At 39.6% G+C, this 21,824-nt stretch overlaps 1 protein-coding gene and 1 pseudogene across 4 annotated transcripts in view; both read right to left on the minus strand.

Annotated features, from left to right (window-relative positions):
• Positions 1-21,824, minus strand: part of TANGO6 (transport and golgi organization 6 homolog) — a 184,519-nt gene that overhangs the window by 64,404 nt on the left and 98,291 nt on the right. For 3 of the 4 annotated variants that reach the window (XM_070388095.1, XM_070388097.1, XM_014478452.2), the window contains one exon: positions 19,319-19,459. The exons of the other annotated variant lie outside the window; for it this stretch is intronic. In XM_070388095.1, coding sequence (XP_070244196.1) covers positions 19,319-19,459 — 141 coding nt within the window. The remainder of the gene's footprint in view (positions 1-19,318; positions 19,460-21,824) is intronic. 4 annotated transcript variants of the gene reach the window in all.
• LOC102284418 (asparagine--tRNA ligase, cytoplasmic pseudogene) lies at positions 1,148-3,022 on the minus strand (annotated as a pseudogene).

Genomic DNA, 21,824 nt, shown 5'->3' on the forward strand with positions numbered 1-21,824 from the left:
GCAAACAACTGTTTATTACAGTTGTAATTAAGGGCATGATCTTTGCAATCAGTAAAATCAGGCTTTGAGTCCCGGATTGAGCACCAACCTGCTATCCTGGGGAAGCACTAAGTACTCCGAACATGCTGCTTTCTCTATAAAATGGTAATGGTAATAAAAGGAATCACCTTTGTAGAGTCATTTCAAGGATTGTGTGAGAAGATGTACATAAAGTGATTAATGGAGAGCCTGGAATAAAATAAGTATTCAACTATGATTTGCATTCTTTTTTTTTTTTTTTTTTTTTTGAGTTTTTACATGTGTCCATTTATTGATTGCTGGGAATAGAGCTTATTGAGAATACACTGACATGCATTTGAGGGGAGAAATTAACCAAACCTGAAAGGAAGCCATTCAGTAAGCCTGAGAGTTAATAAGGTAGGAGAAATTAGATCTAAAGACACAGTATGTGGGGTGACACCAACCACCACGGAGGGCTGTCCTTAAGATGCCAGCTGCAAACGCTTTGGGAACTTCTCTGTTCTGAATTACTGTGGAACTACCAGGAGAGAGAGATCACCCTGCCTCTTTAAACTAATGCGATAAAGAAAGCTGTTCACTGATGTGCCAAAAAACTTGCTGTCACTTCCAACTGTTTAAGGTAATTCCATTTTTACAAATTCCTCCACACCAATTTGTATGCTTTAGAGTTATAAGCAGCTATGAGATTTAGGAAAGATTCACAACGTATGCAAAAGATTGTAATCATATCATTCCTGTATCTACTGATTTAGGCTCTGTTCTAATACTAGCAGATTTTTACAGCATATTATCAATTTTTCCCCAAGGTGTTGAACTCATTGATACGATAAAGTGGTAGAAATTAAAAGAGTTCCATTTATACTTAAAAGGACAGAGAGATTAAATTACTGGAATGTCTCAGATCATAATTTAAAATTATTTAATGATATATGTGGTATATACAACATAAAGATTGTAACCTAAAGGTGGATAAAGTGCTGAGACATACTCCTAACTGCAAAGCTACATGCCACAGTTTCTCCCAAACTTTGTAATGTATTTTTTCTTTAAAATTATAACATCAATGTTACTTGGTATTCAAAATGTTTTGAACTGCTTTTGTGGTAGCAGGAATAAAAAAGAGAAAACAGAAACGGACATACCCCAGTGGAATTAAAAAAAAAAAGGCGGGGGGAAGATTTTGGCTTTTTTTTTTTAAGAGGCAGTCTGTTCCTTCCATGAACCGTGTTCTCTCCTTAAAGCTCTGGGGGTTGGGGGGACTGATCATGGCTTGCACCGCTGGACAAACCGAGGGTACAAACACACATCTCGGATATGGTATCTGTCCAGAATCCAGGTTAAGAATCGTTCCAAGCCCAGGCCATAGCCGCCATGTGGACACGTGCCATATTTTCTCTGATCCGTGTACCAGTAATAGGGAGTGGGGTCAATTCCTTCTCTTTTGTAACTTGCCAAGATCTCTTCATTATCCCAGATACGCATGGAACCACCCACGATCTCACCAACATTGGGCATCAACACGTCGACAGATTCGGTGAGCCGGGGGTCCTCGGGACAGCGCTGCATGTAGAAGGACTTGATCTCCACGGGAATGCGACACAGCAAGATGGGCTCGTTGATGGTGTCCATCATCAGTCTCTCTGGAGCTTCCGGGATGTCCTCTCCAAATTCATAGAAAGTTCCGTCTTCTTTCTTTATGTTGTGTTCTTTCAGCCACACAATCGCATCTGAATAGTTCATCTGTTTGAAAGGCTGTTTAGGGGGCTTAAAATTCGGGTTGAGGTCGCGCACTATGTTTCCTGCGGGTGATTTCAGGACTCTATCGACCACGTCACACACCAAGTCCTCCAGGCGGTTCAGGAGCTCCTCGAAGGTCAGGAAAGGACACTCGGCTTCCACGTGAGTGTATTCAGCCAGGTGCCTTTGTGTTCTGGACTGTTCTGCCCTGTATGACTGTGCAATGCAAAAGACGTCCCCCAGAGCTGGAATGCAGGTCTCCAGGTAGAGCTGAGAGGACTGCGTCAGATACGCCTCTTCCCCAAAATAGTCGAGCTTGAAGAGCGTGGCGCCGCCTTCCACCTGTGTTTGCACCAACGTTGGAGGAGTGATTTCATGGTACCCCCTGTCGAAGAAGTGGTCTCTGAAGCACCTGGTGATCACGGAGCGCGCCTTCAGGATTTTGGACATGTTCTCCCCCCAGATCATCATGTGTCTGTTGTTGAGCTGGACGTCCACATCGGACTCCTCGTTGATCAAGTTGTCAGCACCTCCGGCAGGGGCCAACCCGATCAGCTCCCAGAAGTCGCAGATCAGCTCGTGGCCCCCCGGAGCCTGCTTGCCCTTTGGGGTAAGATTAAGCATTCCATACACTGCGACACTGCTCTCAGTGGACAAGACAACGCCATTGTAACACTGACACAAATCATCTGACAGGACACACTGGAGAAAACCCGTACCGTCCCGCAACACCAGAAACATTAAATTCTTTCCTTGCCTACGCAGCCTGTGGACCCAGCCAAACACCTTTATCCTTTGGCCTCTATATCCTTTTAGTTCCCGAATCTTCACACATTTCGGCTCTGGAAGACTTGGGTCATTTTTAATGGTAATCTTCTTTGCTTCTTCCAGGTTCTTCTCTCTTCGCAAATTGTCTTCTGCCTCTTTCTTCTCCCGGGACTCACTCTTCATCTGCTCCCTGTGCCACAGCTTCCTAATGTTCTTCATCTGGGACTTAGAAATAACATCCCACCTCTCATTTTCTTTTTGTGAATCTACGTAAATGGTAGGAAAGGGTTCTTTTCCAACTGTCATCAAAGCCTTAAGGCCTGTTTTAAAAGGTTTCTCCTTGGTTCCATCACCGGTAACATCATTTCCCTTTCGGTCGGAGACATACAGTTCTGCGAGCGCCATCCCTGCGGCCGCCCTGACCACCTCCAAGGACATCGCCCCCAACACGCAGCCACCTAGCCTCCCCACGGACTGCACCGACAGCGTCCTCAACTCTGATTTGCATTCTTGAATAGGACAGGATGATCATACATTTTACTTGTCTGAAGGGCTGTTTATTCCGGGTTGGCTTTGGCCATGGGAGAATGGAGGAATACATTATACTAACTGAAAAATAACAAAAGAAAATAATAGCAACATTTATTCACCCCTTACCATGAAAGATGCTTGTTGTGAACACTTTACATATATTATCTTTTTAATTTCATAACCATGCTATCAGGAAGCTACCATAACTATCCCCATTTTACAGAAAAGGAATAGAGAGGTTATGGAACTTGTTCATAGCTATTAAATGTTAAGAGTCAAGATCAAAACTGAGCAAGTTATGACTCTGGGGTGGCAGTGCATACTCCTGACAGAGAAAGGTTAAATCTATACATCAAATTCCTATTTCCCTACCCAATGACTGCCATTGTAGAATAGTCCTACCTCTCTTCATTGGTCTCTGGCAACCTCAGTACAGGAATTAATATAGCCATAAATATATCTCTATAATGATACTCAAATGTTTCTAAGTGATTTTGTGTGTGTGTGTGTGTGTATTTTATTTCATTTGAGCCTCTCAACATTTCTATGAGAAAGAATAACTGGGTGGACTACACTAGGTAGAATTGCTGGGTGGATTATAACTTCATCTCCACTACATGTTAAAAAAGATGACAGTCTCTCATTTCTTCCTCTGAATTGCCTATAATATCTACTTTTTCTCACCATTCTCACAGACATCCCTCTAATCAAAGTCTTCATCTCTTTATGCCAGGGAATACCACAACAGCCTCTTAGCTATCTCTCTGGCTCCAGCCTCTCCTTTCTTCACTCATGTTTCATGCCCCTGCCAACCACACCTATACATCTCTCATCACATTGTTTCCTTCCTTAAGAATCCATAGTGATTCCCAAATGCCCATCACATCAAGTCCTAACTCCTCTGCCCAGTCTTCAAGGCTCTTTGCGGTCTGCCCCACCCTCTCTATCTAGCCTCACTTCCCCAAGGCACCCAACACAATTTGCTGCAGGGAGACAGGTCAAGTCTCTATTCTCCATATGCAGTACAAGCATCCCACTTTTGTTCTGTTCTCACACTTTCTTTCCTATCTGGGGACATCATTTTCCCTCTTTATCACATGTAAACCCTCACTCAATATCCATCTCTAACAGACTGTCCAACAACATCCTATCAGTCTCCCTTCTAATCTTATCTCATTCTCATCCTTCACATAGCAGCCAAAATGATTTTGCTAAAAAGTAATTATGATCAATTCTTCCCTTCTTAAAATCTCTCCCTGACTTCCATTTAAACTCAACATATGTCTGGAACTCTGAGGTCCAATGCAAATGGAGACCCATTGCCTCTGTTCCAGGTAACCCTACAGATATCTGTCAGGAATATACAAATATCTTGTTTTATGTTCATATATTTTCTTTTTATGTTTATAATTGGATCAATGAAATAATATATAAAGATGAAATTGGTGAAACTTTGTTCAACCATAGAAAAGTGCTTAGGCAAGAAATTCTATTAATATACTTTAAAAACAAATGTAAATTAGGAAATTTATGGTACAGGGATGTTATTCTTTGGCTAAGAATGATATAGTTATGGATAAGTAAATTGTTTATGTTCTCTATGTCATGTGTCTATGATCTGTGTCAGTGTCAAGACTGATACTGTTCATTTACCTAGGAGAAACTAAAGTATAAATGATCCCAATTTACTACCTACTTAAATGACTAAATGAAACATGGAATTCAAAGACTAATAAAAATAATATTAAAAAATAATAAAGTCAACATAAATCAAAATCCCTTAACACAGCACATATAGCTCTTTATGATTTCGGTTTCCTGAGCTAAGCCAGGCCATAGCAACCTGGCCTGGGTTTAAAAAAGGATGAGAATGATGGCTTCTTCTTTTTTAACGTTATTTTCTCCCAAAGCAACAAAAAAGTAGGACAAAGACTATAAGGAAGGTAAGTATGTTTCTCTTGGATCTCAGGGAAATGTGCTGAAATTATGTGCAGACCAGCCACAAAGCAGCTTGCGGCTAAAACTAGAAGAACTGAAGTGAGATTTGAATTACTGCCTGCTTCAGGTAAGACAAAATCTGAAGTTTGAGTCTAATTTACTTGCCTGCTAAAACAAAAATTTAACACTTTGAAGGACTATAACAGAACCCATAGCCTTCTCAACATAATTTAATAATGTCCAGGACATAATCCAAACTGATGTGCAATATGACCCATTCTCAAGGAGAAAGATACTCAACAGAAACCAGGACTGAATGATAATAGACATTTCAGTGATCAGAGACAGATTTTAAAGCAGCAACTATAGCTGTGCTCAGTGAGGTAAAGAAAAATACAATGAATGAAAAGACAGGAAAAATACCTGAAGTTTAAACAAAAAACACCACATTTCTAAGAAAGCCATGGTAGAAAAAGAGATCACAAGCAAAGTTAGAAAATATTTTTCAATGAAAACATATCAAAATTATGGGATTCAACTAAAGCAATTCTTATAGGATAATTTACTAATGGGGCTTTCCTGGTGGCTCAGACGGTCAAGAATCTGCCTGCAAGGCAGGAGATCCACTCTATGAAATAAGTCTTATTACAATGATCATTGTACAAATGAAGAAACTGAGACAGAGATGTTAAATAACTGGCCTACGGTCACATATTCAAAACTCAAGAAGTGGCAGCTTTCAGATTTGAAAAGAGCAGCCTGACTTCAAAGCAAGGGGTTTGTAACAGTTGATACAGAGGGAAAATATGGGAGTAAGGGTTCATCATACAACATACAAAAATTTGGGCATGCTGCTCTAAAAAAAAATTCTTCACCATAACATCAGAACCATATTTACACTGTGAGCAGTGACTTCATCTCCTTTCTCATTTTAGCAACACATGATGTATCATATCAAAATAATGTCATCAATTTGATATTTTTGTTGCCATTAAAATTTTAAATTTGTTCTTAAGCTGTAAATGAGCTAAAATATATAACTAATTGTATGTTTTTCATAATAAATTAATATCATCATTAATATTATGATAAATATTTTCACCAGAAAAAGTTGTATCTCCTCAAAAGACACCATTAAAGAAAACACTGGTAGAAACTATTAGCAATACATATACGTGACAAAGGACTTGTATTTACTCCATACAAAGGACTCTTACAACTCAATAAATACTTGGAAAAATAAAGAGAAACAATCCAATTAAGAAATGGAAAAAGATCTTAACAGTTACTTCAAGAAAGAGATACAGGAGTAGAAAATAAGCACACGAAAAGACAAGAGCTCAACATAAGTAGTCATCAGGGAAATATAAATTAAAACTATAATAACATAACACTACACATCTTTTAAAATGGCAAAAAATTTTAAAGAATGATATTAAGTGTTGGTAAGGATATGGAGCAGCTGGAACTCTCATATCTTGCTGGTCATAATGTAAAATGATACAATTCCTTTGGAAAACATTTAGGTAGATTTTTATACACCTATTATATGATCCAGCAATTCCATTCCTAGTACTTACCCAAAAACACACACACACACACACACACACACACACACACACAGCTTAATTCCTGGGTCAGGAAGATCTGCTGGAGAAGGATATGGCAACCCGCTCCAGTATTCTTGCCTGGAAAATTATATGGAGAAGCCTGGTGGGCTACAGTCCAGAGTAAAGAGTCGGACATGACTGAGCATGCACCACCACCACATATCTTCACACTAAGACTTGTACCAGAATATTCACAGCAACTACACTCAGAATAGCTCAAAACTGGAAACAACTTGAATGTCCATCAACAGGTAAATGTATGAATGATTCTGGTACATTCAAATATAGTACTACTACTTAGTAATAAAAAATAGTGAACTACTAATATACACAACAAGGATGAATGGCAAAAACTTTCGCTGAGCAAAAGAATTCAGACACAAAAGGGTATACACTTTATGATTCCATTTACATAAAACTCTAAAAAACAAATCTAATCTACAGCAGCAGAATGCATATCAGTGGTTGTCTGAGTTGGGGTGTGAAATGGGAAATGATGTGGGAACAAAGGAGCTTTCTAAGGTGACAAAAATGTTCTATATTTTGACTGTAGTGATAGTTACATGAGTTTACAGCAAACCTCATTGAAATGTACGCTTGAAATGGGGGCATTTATTGGATGTAAATTACAACTTGGTAAAGTTGATTTCAAAGAAAGCAAACTGCAGACTAATAATATGTAATAATATATAATTAGAGTAAAAATAATAGTATGTTAAGATTCTGTTTTTTGTAAAAGAAGGCCAGTGTAAAAAGCCCACATGTTTGCTTATATCTGTAGGAACACAGGAAGAGGTGTGAAAGAATACATACCAAACTATTATCATTGTTTACCTTGGGAGGTAAGAATATTAACTATAATATTTGGCAGAGACTGGATTTTTCTTTATATACCTATATATATCCATGTATTGTTACGCTTCTGTCAACAAACAAAATAAGCATGCACTAGTATGCAGATATGTTTACCAATACTCCATCCCTGAATGTGGTTTCTCTCATCAAGAATCAGAGGCTACTTCCCTTCCCCTTGAACCTGGGCTGGTTTGGGGACTGACTTTGACAGCAGATTGTGGCAGAAGACATACTAAGCCAATTCTAGGTTTAGCTCTTTTTTTTTTTTCCATTTTTACAGTAGATTTACTCAATCACAGTTACCAATTAAATTAGCACCGCTTTTATGTCCAACAAATTTTAAGAGTTGAGGCCCTATTAGAGAAGCTACATATTATGAGTCTATGGCCCACGCTGTATTTTACTTGTTAACCTTTATTTTTATTTTAAATTGTATTTTATTTTTAAACTTTACATAATTGTATTAGTTTTGCCAAATATCAAAATGAATCCACCACAGGTATACATGTGTTCCCCATCCTGAACCCTCCTCCCTCCTCCCTTCCCATACCATCCCTCTGGGTCGTCCCAGAGCACTAGCCCCAAGCATCCAGTATCGTGCATCGAACCTGGACTGGCATCTCATTTCATACATGATATTTTACATGTTTCAATGCCATTCTCCCAAATCTTCCCACCCTCTCCCTCTCCCATAGAGTCCATAAGACTGTTCTATACATCAGTATCTCTTTTGCTGTCTCGTACACAGGGTTATTGTTACCATCTTTCTAAATTCCATATATATGCGTTATTATACTGTATTGGTGTTTTTCCTTCTGGCTTACTTCACTCAGTATAATAGGTTTAGCTCTTAAGAGGCCTGGCAGCTTCTGTTTCTGTTCTCTGGGAAACCATTCACCATACTGAAAAGTTTGGCTTAGACTGCTAAATGATGACCATCCACACGTAAGAACAGGCAGAAGCCATATGGAGGAGCACCAGGGTGCTCCAGTCAAGGTCCCAGCTGAATGCAACCTCCTGGGTGAGCTTAGCTGATCTGAAGGCAGTAAAAGGGCCACCAGCTGAGCCCGGACAACACCATGTGGAGCAGAGATGAGATGTCCCTGCCAAGTATTACGTGGTTCACAGAATTTTGAACAAATAAATTGTGGTAGTTTTTTGTTTTGTTCTTGAATTATGGCCATATCCCGTGGCAAGTGGGACACTAGCTCCCCAACCAGGGATTGAACCTGCACCCCTTGCATTGGAAAGCAGAGTCTCAACCACCGGACCTCCAGGGAAGTCCCCAAATGGTGGCTGTTTTAAGCCATTGTGTTCTGAACTCTTTTACTACATATAAGGGAACCACAACATATGCTATGAAGCAAAAAGCCCTTCAGTTCAGTTCAGTTCAGTCACTCAGTCGTGTCTGACTCTTTGTGACCCCATGAATCGCAGCACGCCAGGCCTCCTTGTCCATCACCAACTCTCGGAGTTCACTCAAATTCACGTCCATTGAGTCAGTGATGCCATCCAGCCATCTCATCCTCTGTCGTCTCCTTCTCCTCCTGCCCCCAATCCCTCCCAGCATCAAAATCTTTTCCAATGAGTCAACTCTTCACACGAGGTGGCCAAAGTACTGCAGTTTCAGTTTTAGCATCATTCCTTAACACCCAGGGCTGATCTCCTTTAGAATGCAATGGTTGGATCTCCTTGCAGTCCAAGGGACTCTCAAGAGTCTTCTCCAACACCACAGTTCAAAAGCATCAGTTCTTCGGTGCTCAGCCTTCTTCACAGTCCAACTCTCACATCCATACATGACCACTGGAAAAACCATAGCCTTGACTAGAAGGACCTTTGTTGGCAAAGTAATGTCTCTGCTTTTCAATATGCTATCTAGGTTGGTCATAACTTTTCTTCCAAGGAGTAAGCATCTTTTAATTTCATGGCTGCAATCACCATCTGCAGTGATTTGGAGCCCCCAAAAATAAAGTCTAACACTGTTTCCACTGTTTCCCCATCTACTTCCCATGAAGTGATGGGACCAAATGCTATGATCTTAGTTTTCTGAATGTTGAGCTTTAAGCCAACTTTTTCACTCTCCTCTTTCACTTTCACCAAGAGACTTCTGAGTTTCTCTTTACTTTCTGCCATAAGGGAGGTGTCATCTGCATATCTAAGGTTAATGATATTTCTCCTGGCAATCTTGATTCCATCTTGTGCTTCTTCCAGCCCAGTGTTTCTCATGATGTACTCTGCGTATAAGTTAAAGAAGCAGGGGGACAATATACAGCGTTGATGTACTCCTTTCCCTATTTGGAACCAGTCTGTTGTTCCATGTCCAGTTCTAATTGTTGCTTCCTGACCTGCATATCGGTTTCTCAAGAGGCAAGTCAGGTGGTCTGGTTCCCATCTCTTTCAGAATTTTCCACAGTTTATTGTGATCCACACAGTCAAAGGCTTTGGCATAGTCAATAAAGCATAAATAGATGTTTTTCTGGAACTCTCTTGCTTTTTTGATGATCCAGCGGATGTTGGCAATTTGATCTCTGGTTCCTCTGCCTTTTCTAAAACCAGCTTGAACATCTGCAAGTTCGCGGTTCACATATTGCTGAACCCTTTAAACTAACATTTTAAAATTAGTAAATTAAAAGTTTAAATATTTCTGGAAACTAATTAATTAGAATGCCCTTAAGCTGATTGATTATAATGCTGCACCTTTAAACAAGTTTCGTTGAGCAAGATACTTCTAAAAGCAATTTGTCATTCCTTGACTAGTATTATATGTTATTTAATAGCAAAACGCATTAATAATTTATTACTTTTTTTGGCTGCTGCTGTGCAGCTTGCAAGACATTAGTTCCCCATCCAGGAATTGAACCCACGGCCTTGGCAATGAAACTGTGGAGTCCCATCCACTGGACAGCCATGGAATTCCCAGGAATTTATTACTTAAAATGCCTTTCTTCCCATCGCAGTCAAGACAAACAACAAAATAACACAAAAGAAGGCATTTTTAGTCCACTCTCCTTGAAAAGCAATTTTCAAAAGATATTTTTCTCTATTTGACAACAGACATAGCAGGGGGCTTCAAAAAGCCCTATCTCACCTACAATTTCAGGAAGTAATCTGCTAGTATATAAACAGTTTAAAATAGAAACAGCCAGTGACTGAGTGAATCCATTTTGGCAAGTATCAATCTCACAGAAATAAAGGCCCAGTACTTTAATATGTACATATATATGAACTTTGCATATATACATATCTAATAAATATTTCCATTGGCCCACATATATGAGAATTTATATTGCAGCACTGTGTGTCATGGGAAAAAAATAGAAAAAAAAAAAGAAGTTTCAGCCACAAACGGCTGAATAAGTGAACTGTGGTGCATCTATACTATAAAATTCTATGCAGCTGTTTAAAAGCGCCTCTCTTTGGACTTCCCTGGTGGTACAGTGGGTAGGAATCTGCCTGCCAGTGCAGGGGACACGTGTTTGTTCCATGGTCCAGGATCCCACGTGCCACGGAGCAACTAAGCCCGTGCACCACAAATACTGAAGTCCAAGCGCCTAGAGCCTGTGCTCCGCAATGAGAAGCCACCATAATGAGAATTCCTCCCACCACAACAAAGAGTAGCCACCGCTCACCACAACTAGAGAAAGCCCTCACACAGCAACCAAGACCCAGCCCAGCCATAAATAAATAAAGTTAAAAAAAAAAAAAAAACTGACTCAAATTAAAAAAAATTTTTTTTTAAAAAAAGCTCCTCTCCTCATCTTAAATCCCAGGCAAACCTAACTGGGTTAACTCACAGTAGCCTGCTGGACAAATTCAGTTATTCCATTTTCCTTTGTTTTCTACCACTGGCTAGAAGGTGTTCGTCAGAGCAGAGCCTGCTGCTGAATCTGCTCTTCTATGGGCAGGGACAGTCAGGTTTTCTAGAATCAGACTACAGGCTTCATCCTGCAGTTGGATGCGATCATGGGCTACTTATCACGTAGATTCACTGTAAAGTGGCAACACTGAACTAAAACAAAAGCAGATGATACAGAAAGAGTTGACAAAACACATTAAATGAGTGTTATGCAGGCTGTAAAAGAGATATATATATATATGTAATACACACAAATAGACATCTCTTAAAAGCCCGGGACCCACCCTTCTCAGGGCATATAGAGTAATTTGAGAAAAGGTGCTTTCTAACCAAGAAGTATAAGCTGCTGTGCCCCAGTATTTTCAGTGTCACTAGCTGCCACGGCGCAGTCTAAAAGAGACCTGAAATTTAGTTCTCTCCTCTCATTCCTCATTCCAAATATTAATTCCTTGTGCTTTCTTACAGTGTTCCCTGAAGGTAAACTCTTCAGATGAAACAACGTGAATTTGACTTTCTATTTCTGCTCTCAATTTTTGACGATTCTGACCTAGAGTAAACTAGAACTTGTCTAAGCTTGCTGATTAGAAGACTACGTTCTGTCTCTAAAAATAAAGTGCTGTTCTTTGTATGTCATGATGACACTACCAGATCTGAGTTGCTCTTCCAGGGCAGCTCTGAGTCATGTACCCACCCTTTCATCCATCAGTCCCTCCCTGACCTCATTTCCTTCACCCACGCCCCATCCCTCCAACATTCTCTGACAGATTCCTCCATTCATTCTGGGAGCAAAGGTACACATTTCAGAGATGGCTGGTCAGGGTTAGCGGAGAAAGCCACGGCAACCCACTCCAGTACTCCTGCCTGGAAAATCCCAAGGATGGAGGAGCCTGGTAGGCTGCATTCCATAGGGTCGCTAAGAGTCGGATACGACTGAGCGACTTCACTTTCACTTTTCACTTTCATGCATTGGAGAAGGAAATGACAACCCACTCCAGTGTTTTTGCCTGGAGAATCCCAGGGACGGGGAAGCCTGGTAGGGTGCCGTCTACGGGGTCGCACTGAATCGGACACGACTGAAGCGACTTAGCAGCAGCAGCAGCAGGTCAGGGTTAGAGGATAGGTATGAAGCCATGGAATAATTTTTCTCTGTGAGAAACTGGCAGTCTCTTTCACTACTGACAAGAGAGTACAGATCTGGAGGGCAACTTAGCACTAAATATCAAGAGTCTTAAAGTACAAGCATGCACATACTTTGACCAAGTAATTTCCCTGTAGGAACCAACCCTAAGGAAAGACTCAAAGATTCACCAAAGGATTTATGTATAAGAATAATCAATAGCACACTTTTCATAATCCTCATAAAGTTCCTCATAAAGTAAGAAACCAGAACCACCTAATTAAACACTAATATCTTTTGAGAAGATAATTAAATAAAATTATAAATTCAGTTGATTAATTATAATAACCAATAACTCTTATATTTTCAAGAAATATTTAATGACATGGAAAAGTGCTTATAAATAATGTTAAATGTAAAAAAGGCAGCATACATACAGTATAATTACAATTCTGAGAAAGAAAAAGAAACTAAAGGAAACATCAAAATATAAACAAAGAATGGTTACTTCTGAATGGTGAAATTATCAGTGATTACTTTTTTATACTTTTTAATAATTTCCAAATTGTCCAAAATTATTACATATTACTAATACAATCAGGAAAGGAAAGGTCTATAAGTAACTTTTAAAATTATACCTCTAAAAAAAATTGACATGAGGAAAACAGAAAGAAGTGAAGAAAAAAATTATTCAGCCTGAGCTTCAACTTTTAATTTTGGCCAGATTAATATTTTTAATTCACATTAATCTAAGTATTTGTTGAACTATACTGATGCTAACCTAGGCAACTTGGCAAGAAGCATTTCATTTGATTTTCTGAATTTTGCTGAAAAATTCTCCTTTCAAAGTATGTAAACTCTAATACTTGACAGTCATTCATTGCTGCTGAAATCTACGAATACTGAACTCCCAGACTGGTATCCAATTATTCACACATTCAACATACTTTTTCACTTTAGATCAAGCTTTGCTGTTAGTTGAAAATCTCTGAAAGCTGACATACAAAAGCTGTTTTTCAAAAACTAACCTGCTGTGTTTGATAACGATGCGGAACTGATGTAGCCCCATAGCACTCTGCCACGTTTAACTGCAGGGTCTGAGCAGAAAAAGGACAGACGAGACTATTTCCTCTGAGCTCCCACAACACTCCACACAGGCCTCTCCATAAATTAGCAGGTCACCTCACAATGAAGTGTGTATGAGCTGACCTCTCTGACTAAACTATAAGCTCCTTGAAGGAAGAGACTGTGGATTTCCCATGCTTCTATCTCCAGCCTCAGGCACAGAACCCACTGTTCAGTGCATAATCAAAAAATATTTTTAAACTGAACTACACTGATGACTTTACGCCCCAAATTAAGAAAAAAAAAATAACCATATTCAAGATAAACAAAACCAACTTCGAGCATTAGGAAGAGTTACCAAATAACTCAGGAATGTATATGATTTAGAACTTGACAAAAGCAGGAAATTAAATAAGCATTCAGAGAATGTTCGGGTATTACTACAGGCAGAGGCGGAAACTATTCTTCCACCAAAGACTTCTGATCCAAGCTCCAGATTGAAATGAGAGCCACAAATGAGTAAAAAGCAGTTCTATTTATTTCTCTCCCTTTTTCCTTAGAATGAGAAATAAATATTAACAAAGGATATAAAATATTCCCTAAATACAAGAGATAATTTTAAAATACACTTTAGTTCTCATTATGGTTCATTAAATGTAAACAGAAGGCAAAAAAAGAGATATATGTAACTGCTTCAAAGGTGGTCACAAGCTCTAATAAGGACACACTCCTGTAGTTAGTAAAAATCAGAAAAGGCTATCCACTAAAAAGTATGCTCATAAGACTGGTATAAAATACATAATATTAGCCATGTGCAGAACCTCCCATATGCAAAAGCATTTGTAACTACATTACAAAAATGAATGAATAACTTTTTCCAACTCTCTCCAGTGAGAGGGCAATCTAGGTTGCAACTGAGATGCAACCTAGGGGATAGGGGATAGGCTGGAATTCAGCTAAGGCCATGAGGATGACTGCACAGCTGAGTATGGGGACAGCTTCAGAGCATGCCATTCAATACAATGATGTTTCTCAGACTTTCTGATCTGTGAACAACCTGCACAATTGTATGTGGCAGTCCTGGATTTAATTAACGCATCTGTGATATTATGAAGCAGAAACAGGAGCTCTAGAACAGGGCACATCAACAGAAGGCCTACTGACATTCTTGGCCAGGTCAGGGGGTTGTCCTGGGCACTGCAGGATGTTAAAAAACTTCCCTAGTGTCTACCCACTTAATGCCAGTAACATCCTCCCTGCCCCCAGCTATAACAATTAAAAATGTCTCCAGACATTGCCAATGTCCCCTGGGGGACAAAATTCTTCCCTCCACTCCCCCATTTGAGACTCACTGTTCTAGAGGAACAAAGAATTGGGTAGTGTTGGTCCAGCTCTGCTGAAGAGAGCGAATACACTGTATCTGCCATATGTGAGCACGGAGTGTAGTCTACAACAGATCAGGAATAACACTAGGCAATCTCAGAAGGAAATACCCTCACAGATGAACTCAATACCTTTTGCTTTAATTGCACTTGCCAGGTGTTTCCCAATTATCAATTCAATATCTTGAGCACAGTTACTTAATTCTATACATTTAAAAGAAGATTTTAAAAAATGCAATGACATATAACAACCCACAGGTTATTGCTGACACTGGGCCATATAAGAGGAAACAGATGGAGAAACATTTGGAGTGACTGGTAATTTAGCAATGTGTTAAGATTAAATTTCTAAAAGTACAATAAAAACTAAATAGTTCTTTAAATAAAAGAAATGAAACTAAAAAAGAAGAAATGGAGAAAAAAGGAAATGAAACTAAAATTATTTCACTATATTTTCTACGTTAAGGAATAGAGATTAAAATATTGGTTTGCCAAAAACTTCATTTGTGGTTTTCCGTAAGATTATACGGAAAACCCCAAACCAACTTTTCAGCCAACACAATATATAGATTCATATTTATACGACGTTGCTTTAAGAAAGCTTTTCTATATAAGAGAGAAACCATAAAGGAAAAGATAGATTTGCCTACATCAAAATAAAAAGCTTCTTCAACTCAAAACAAGTTAAACAGAAAATGCGAACAAAACTAAAATGTAAACCCAAAGAAAATATTTACAACATAAATGTTAGTGGTTCAAGATCTATAAGTAAATAAAGCTTTACAAATTAAATACCAAAATAAACACCACAATGGAAAAATGAAGAAAGGATAGGAAGAAGCAATTCATATGCACACGCACAAATAAAAATTTAGCCAATAAAAATATGAAAACTATTTAACCCTATCAATTGAATAAATGGAAATAAAAACACAATAACATTTCTTTATATATCTGTTTGATAAAAATAACACACAGCATAATAGTGCTGATGAAGGTACAAATATCCTCAAACATTAAGATATAAACTGGAACAATTTCTTGGGAAGACAATTTAGCAATAATACATTTAAAAATATGCACATGCTTTTAAGAAATTCTACTTTTAGAAAATTTTCCTAGGAAATTGTCATGGGTCTGCACAAAGATTTAGCTATAAGAATAGTCATCTTAATATAATTCAAAATAGTGAAAAATTAGAACAACTGTAAGCTGGTCAGTTGAAAAAATTATGATACATTCAAATGATATATTATCATGCAATCATTAAAAATTATAGAGGATGTGGAAAATGTGCATGTTAATGACAGGAAAAAGATGCTTACTGAGATGGGAAAATTTTCAGGATGTAGTATCGTGTAGTGGGTAAGAGACTGGGTCTGGAGTCAGAATGTCTGGGTTAAATTTTGGATCCATCATTAATTAGCTGTATAATATTAGGCAAGTCAGTAAACCTCTCTGAAGCTGTTTCCTAATGTGTAGAAAAAGGTAACTTCTATGAAATAATACCAACAATCGAGGCAACAATCACCAGTGCTTACTTAAAACCAACAGAGGGAAGGTTGATGGGGAAGTTTATTATGGACTTATCCTATGGGAAATATCACTGATCAATCTTCACATCACTAAAAGAGAATACCAGACATCATACACCTCGAAATGCGAGACAACAGGAAACAGAAGGCACAACATAGCCTGTGATATATTCTTGCCCCTTAAAATCTCACCCAAATTTACCCAAGCGCCTGTTATCTATCAACTTACTGGAAATATGGGGATTTAATTCCATTAAAATGAGATTCACAAGACAATCAAAATAAACTAATGCTGATAAAATGTCAGAAGAGTGCTTACCTCTGGGGCAGGTATAGACTAGGCAGGAAAAAAAGGAAACTTTATGGGTTATTAGAAGTTTCTCTGTATTGATCTGGGTGGTGGCAAATATGTAAAGAATCATAAAACTACACTATTAAAATTAGTGTACTTTATATACTTTTTTATATGTATGCTGCTGCTAAGTTGCTTCAGTCGTGTCCAACTCCCAGCGACCCCATGGACTGCAGCCCACCAGGCTCCCCCGTCCCTGGGATTCTCCAGGCAAGAACACTGGAGTGGGTTGCCATTTCCTTCTTCAATGCATGCAAGTGAAAAGTGAAAGTGAAGTCGCTCAGTCATGTCTGACCCTTAGCGACCCCATGGACCGCAGCACACCAGGCTCCTCCGTCCCTGGGATTTTCCAGGCAAGAGTACTGGAGTAGGGTGCCATTGCCTTCAATACTTCAATTGTTTTAAATGAAAGTGAAAAAAAAAAAGCTCCAGCTGACAGTTCACCATTGTCTAGTGGTAGAAAGAAAAGTAGGGGTGGTTAGAGAATTGAAGCCAAGAGGAAGTGGTGGTGTACAGCACCTGGCTGCTACATGTGGGTCTCATGCTCCTGTAGAACTCCCCCCCGCTGCAAAGAAGAGCTGGAGGGTGGGGAGAGCACAAGGCCTGGACCACTGGGAAATTAGGGTACTTACTAAAGAAATCTTATAAAGTGGCTGTCACAAGGATTTCCACACCAATAGGAAACTAAGGATATTGGCTACATTGTAAAAATGGGTTTTAATTTCACTTAAAGGATTTCAATAAGCCATCTCATCTATGCACCTGGACAAGTTGGTAAAGTGAATTAGCAAGTAGCAGTTAAATCTACGGCAATGTTTACAGCCGGATACTTGTTGGAACAGACATCAGGAAGATTAGAACTCTGAGCATTGATGGAATATGCTTTGAAATGCCAGAAGGCAGTTTTGGAAACTGGCTAATTATAGAAATATGTAAGGAGAAGCAAAACCTGTCTCCCACTCAACCTAGACCTTCATCCCCACTTTCACTCTCACCACAGGAAGTGATTTGGACTGGCCCATGGAGACAGAGAAGCGTGCATTTTCAGTGTTTATCTTCCCAATGGTAGAGATTTACCAGAAGTTTCAGAGAAAAGATATGTTCTGCTGATGCCATCTATGTATCAGACACATTCTTCCTGAGATGAACAGTCACAATGTTACACACAAATGGAAGTCAGAAGTTGCATTGGATCCTGCAATACATTAAACTCAATACTCACACCTACTGTGAGAGAATCATCGCTCACAATGGTTCACTTGCCTGGTATGTTTCAGATCATATTTAAGACAAAGGCAAATATAGAAAGTCTGCTGTTCTTCAGAGGAGAGAAAAAAATCATCTTTTTAATTTCACTCTCATGAGATTTCCCTTTCAGTTATGAAAGAATTTAAGTGTCTGGAGATCTAAGTTCTATCTTCTTTAGCCAGAAGGGTCACCCAGAAATTAGGAAAATTAATGGCTATATCCATAGACATGATGTATGACTATGTGAAATCTTTTGAAATCCTTGGAAGTACTGGTGAAGGAAGAACTCAGTGAGATTTCGTGATACCAGAGGCAAAAAAGCTAGTTAGTTTTCCAAAATTTTCCCCTAGTGAGTGAAGAGTAAAATTTAACCCTTACAATAGGCATATGAGGTTAAGTGTTATTAATATCTTCTTATTATATATGAGGACACTGACACATCAGGAGGTCAAGAAACATTCCTATGATCAAAAGCCTCTAGCAAGCAGCTTGGGATCTGATCCCAGGCAGTGCGACTCTGGAGCCCACAGTCTTAATACTCCCAGCTCATGGCTGTGGTTTTGAGCAACTTCCTTTGAGTTGGCAGGTTCACTTCTTCTTTTTTTTAATTATTTATTTGGCTATGCCGGGTCTTTGTTGTGGCATGCAGGATCTTTAGTTGCGGCATGTGAACTCTTAATTGGGGCATGGAGGATCTAGTTCCCTGACTAGGAATGGAACCCAGGCCCTCTGCATTGGGAGCATGGAGTCTTAGCCATTGGAGCACCAGAGAAGGGCCAGCAGATTCAATTCTTAGCACTACTATTTACCAGCTGAATGAGTCTTGAACAAATTGCTGAAGTTCTTTGTGCCACAGTTTCCTCATCTATGAAATGGACCTAACAATAGTCTCTTTATAGAATGTCTTGGGAAAATTAGATGAGATCATAAATGTAGATGCCTAAGGACACAAGAGCCATTTAACCAGAGTTAGCACCCCTCCTTCTCTGTCTGACATTCCCCTTCTTTTCTTGCTCACTGCTGCTTAGCAAGTGGGAAGCCTCTCATCCCAGCTCTGAGGAAAATCATGCCCTGACATAGCTCAAGGGAGGAGACTAAGCAGTTGCAAGAGCATGGGCACTACTGGGCCAGTCTCTTGGTGTGCACTGAACATTTGCTAAATCCTTGAACATAAAATAGTTCATCCCAGCTCCCAAACTGTCCTCCCCTTGCTAGCATAACAAGCCTCAAGGTGCACAGACTTCGGTTCCACAGCCACACCACTCCCTGAACCCATTTCAGAGGCTGGAACAAGAAAACTCACCTAATGCCCTGACGATTCGCATCAGGATTTCCCCCACTTTCATTCTGGTCTCCGGTGTGTGCCTGTCTTTACTGCTGTCATACTGAGCCAGCAGGCCAGGCAAGATTTTCTCAGGGTACACGTCTGAGAGGAGGGCAACCCCTAGGGTTAAAAATAGAAAGAAAGGATTCATTACTGTTTAGCGCTGAAAGGAAAATAAGCCCAGACAGCTTGTGGTGGGATGAACACAGAGGCATTTAAATCCACCTCTGTAATTCCACCAGCAAGAGCTGCCCTTCATTTGGAATGACAACATTGGTAGTGGAAAGAACATGGGTCTTAGAGTTCACACTCCTGGATTCTTCTGGTCTCAGCCCTATATGATCTCTAAGATCACATTCAGCACTGACATTCTATGACCTACGGATTCTAGACTCTAGAAGCTGAGGCTAGATGATTACATAACATAGCAGGGATCCACACAGCCATGGGGACAGACTCGATCAAATGCCCTGGAGGGAGTCTTTCCGGTCTGAGTCAGTAAGGTTCAAAGTCTAGTATCGCTCCTGCCAATCCATCAGCCTGGAGCACAGTAGTGCTTCCTATCTTTGCTGCAGTTCTTTACCCTAGAATGAGTTTCCTCTGTAAAACTGTCAATGATGAGAGCAATACCCATAAGGAAATAAGGAATGCAAATTCTGGGCATGATGAGGAATAGAGACCTATGCTTCCAGCTGAGTTTCCTGATCAGAAGGAGAGAAGATCCTGCTCCTGATTCCTCCTTCCTAGTACTTGCCGACACCCTCTCTCTTCATACAGCACCCCTAGAGGTGGAATCTGCAGTAGTGGTAACATTATCTGAGCCCAGATCCATAGCAAGCAAACTTCACAGAAGTTGAGAGAAGAAGGGAGATAAGACTAAGACAGGACCAGAAATAAAAAGCCTAGTCTCAAAGCTATATAAACACAAATTCCATTACTTTGGGGTAAGGGAAGGTTTGGGGAGAGGTTATGTACTTCTAAAGAATAGTGAGGAAAAAGAAACACCTGCAGGTGTTCTACCACTGATGTCATCACAAGGCCTAGTACATATTACAGATCTGTAGCACCATAACTCCTACTCCATCAGAAGTGCCCAACTCAGCAACTCCATGGATCTGTCTCCTTTTAGGAATATAGTTATACCTTTATAATGAAAATCGGTGGGGACAGGGGATTTGCTCTAAAAAACTATGATCTGTATCTAACTTCTCTGAAAAATATATATTACCAGAGTCCCTTCTACTGTCATTTATGCCTAATTTTCTCTCACTAATCTTTAGCAGAGAAGTTATTTACTTCTGTGAGCATATCCTGCTGTATACTTCAAAACCAAATGAACTGGGACTTCCCTGGTTAAGGATCTGCCTTCCGATGCAAGAGGTGCAGGTACAATCCCTGGTCAGGGAACTAAGGTCCCACGTGCCACGGAGCAACTAAGCCCACACACTACAACTAGAGAAGTTAGTGCACTGCAACAAAGGCCCAGTGCAGCCGAAATTAAAAAACAAAACAAAATCCAAGTGAGCTCTTGATTTTCTCTCTGTAGCAAACAGACTTTGGTGGCACATAGCATCTATTCTCTCTTCTGGTAGCGACACCTGTTGTTCCTTTAGGAAATACTCCTTCCCTATTCTCAGTCGATGTTGTTTGAGTGGGGTTAATGACCCACCTTCTCTCTCTCCATATGTGAACAAACTCATATCAAGGGTGCCTTAGGATATTCCATCCCATCACCACCACAATGTCTGGTTCAGGAATGAGGAAAGAGACTCAATCCTAGAACCAATTTTGGAACTGCTAGGGAAGATGAGCTCCTGCAGTTTGTGTGTTTGTGTGGATGGTTATTTTGGCTCTTTGTTTTCTTGCCTGTTGAAGTGATTAACCTGGAGCTCCCAGTGGCCATCATTGGGAGAAAGTCTGCCCCACAATGGTACCAATACAGAGGACGGTCAAACCAAGAGACCAAGGAAGAAAAGAGAACTGCATCATGCTTTGAGCCCCTGGATCCAATTATACTTCTACTCATTAGAACCTTAGGGTACATAAGCCAATAAATATCCTTTTACGTTTATAGCAATTTGATTTTTTTTTTCACCCAAAGGAATCCTAATATATCTTTCTTCAGATTAAAGAAACAAATCCAGGTTAAAAAATAAAGTTTCCCATAATGCTAGACTTGTAGTTGTACCAGGGAGCTTTAATTCTTCTAATCTTTCATAAAAAGGTTGCCGACAGCACAGTACAGTTTCCTTGCTTCCCACAGTTCCAGGTTAGCGATTGTTTATCTTCCCGCTGGCCTGCTCCACTAAGGGCTGCCAAATGGCGCTCTGTTTGAATTTACCTTCTAGGATACAGTTGCTACCTATGAATTTATAAATCCCTAGAGAACACTGGTTCCTTCCTTACTCTTATATGAAGCAGTGAAGAAAATCACATATGATGGTTAAGACTACAGAACAATTTTTTTTTTTTTAAAGATAAGATT

The sequence above is a fragment of the Bos mutus genome, chromosome 18 (genome assembly GCF_027580195.1).
Source record: "Bos mutus isolate GX-2022 chromosome 18, NWIPB_WYAK_1.1, whole genome shotgun sequence".
In the NCBI taxonomy this organism is placed as follows: domain Eukaryota; kingdom Metazoa; phylum Chordata; class Mammalia; order Artiodactyla; family Bovidae; genus Bos; species Bos mutus.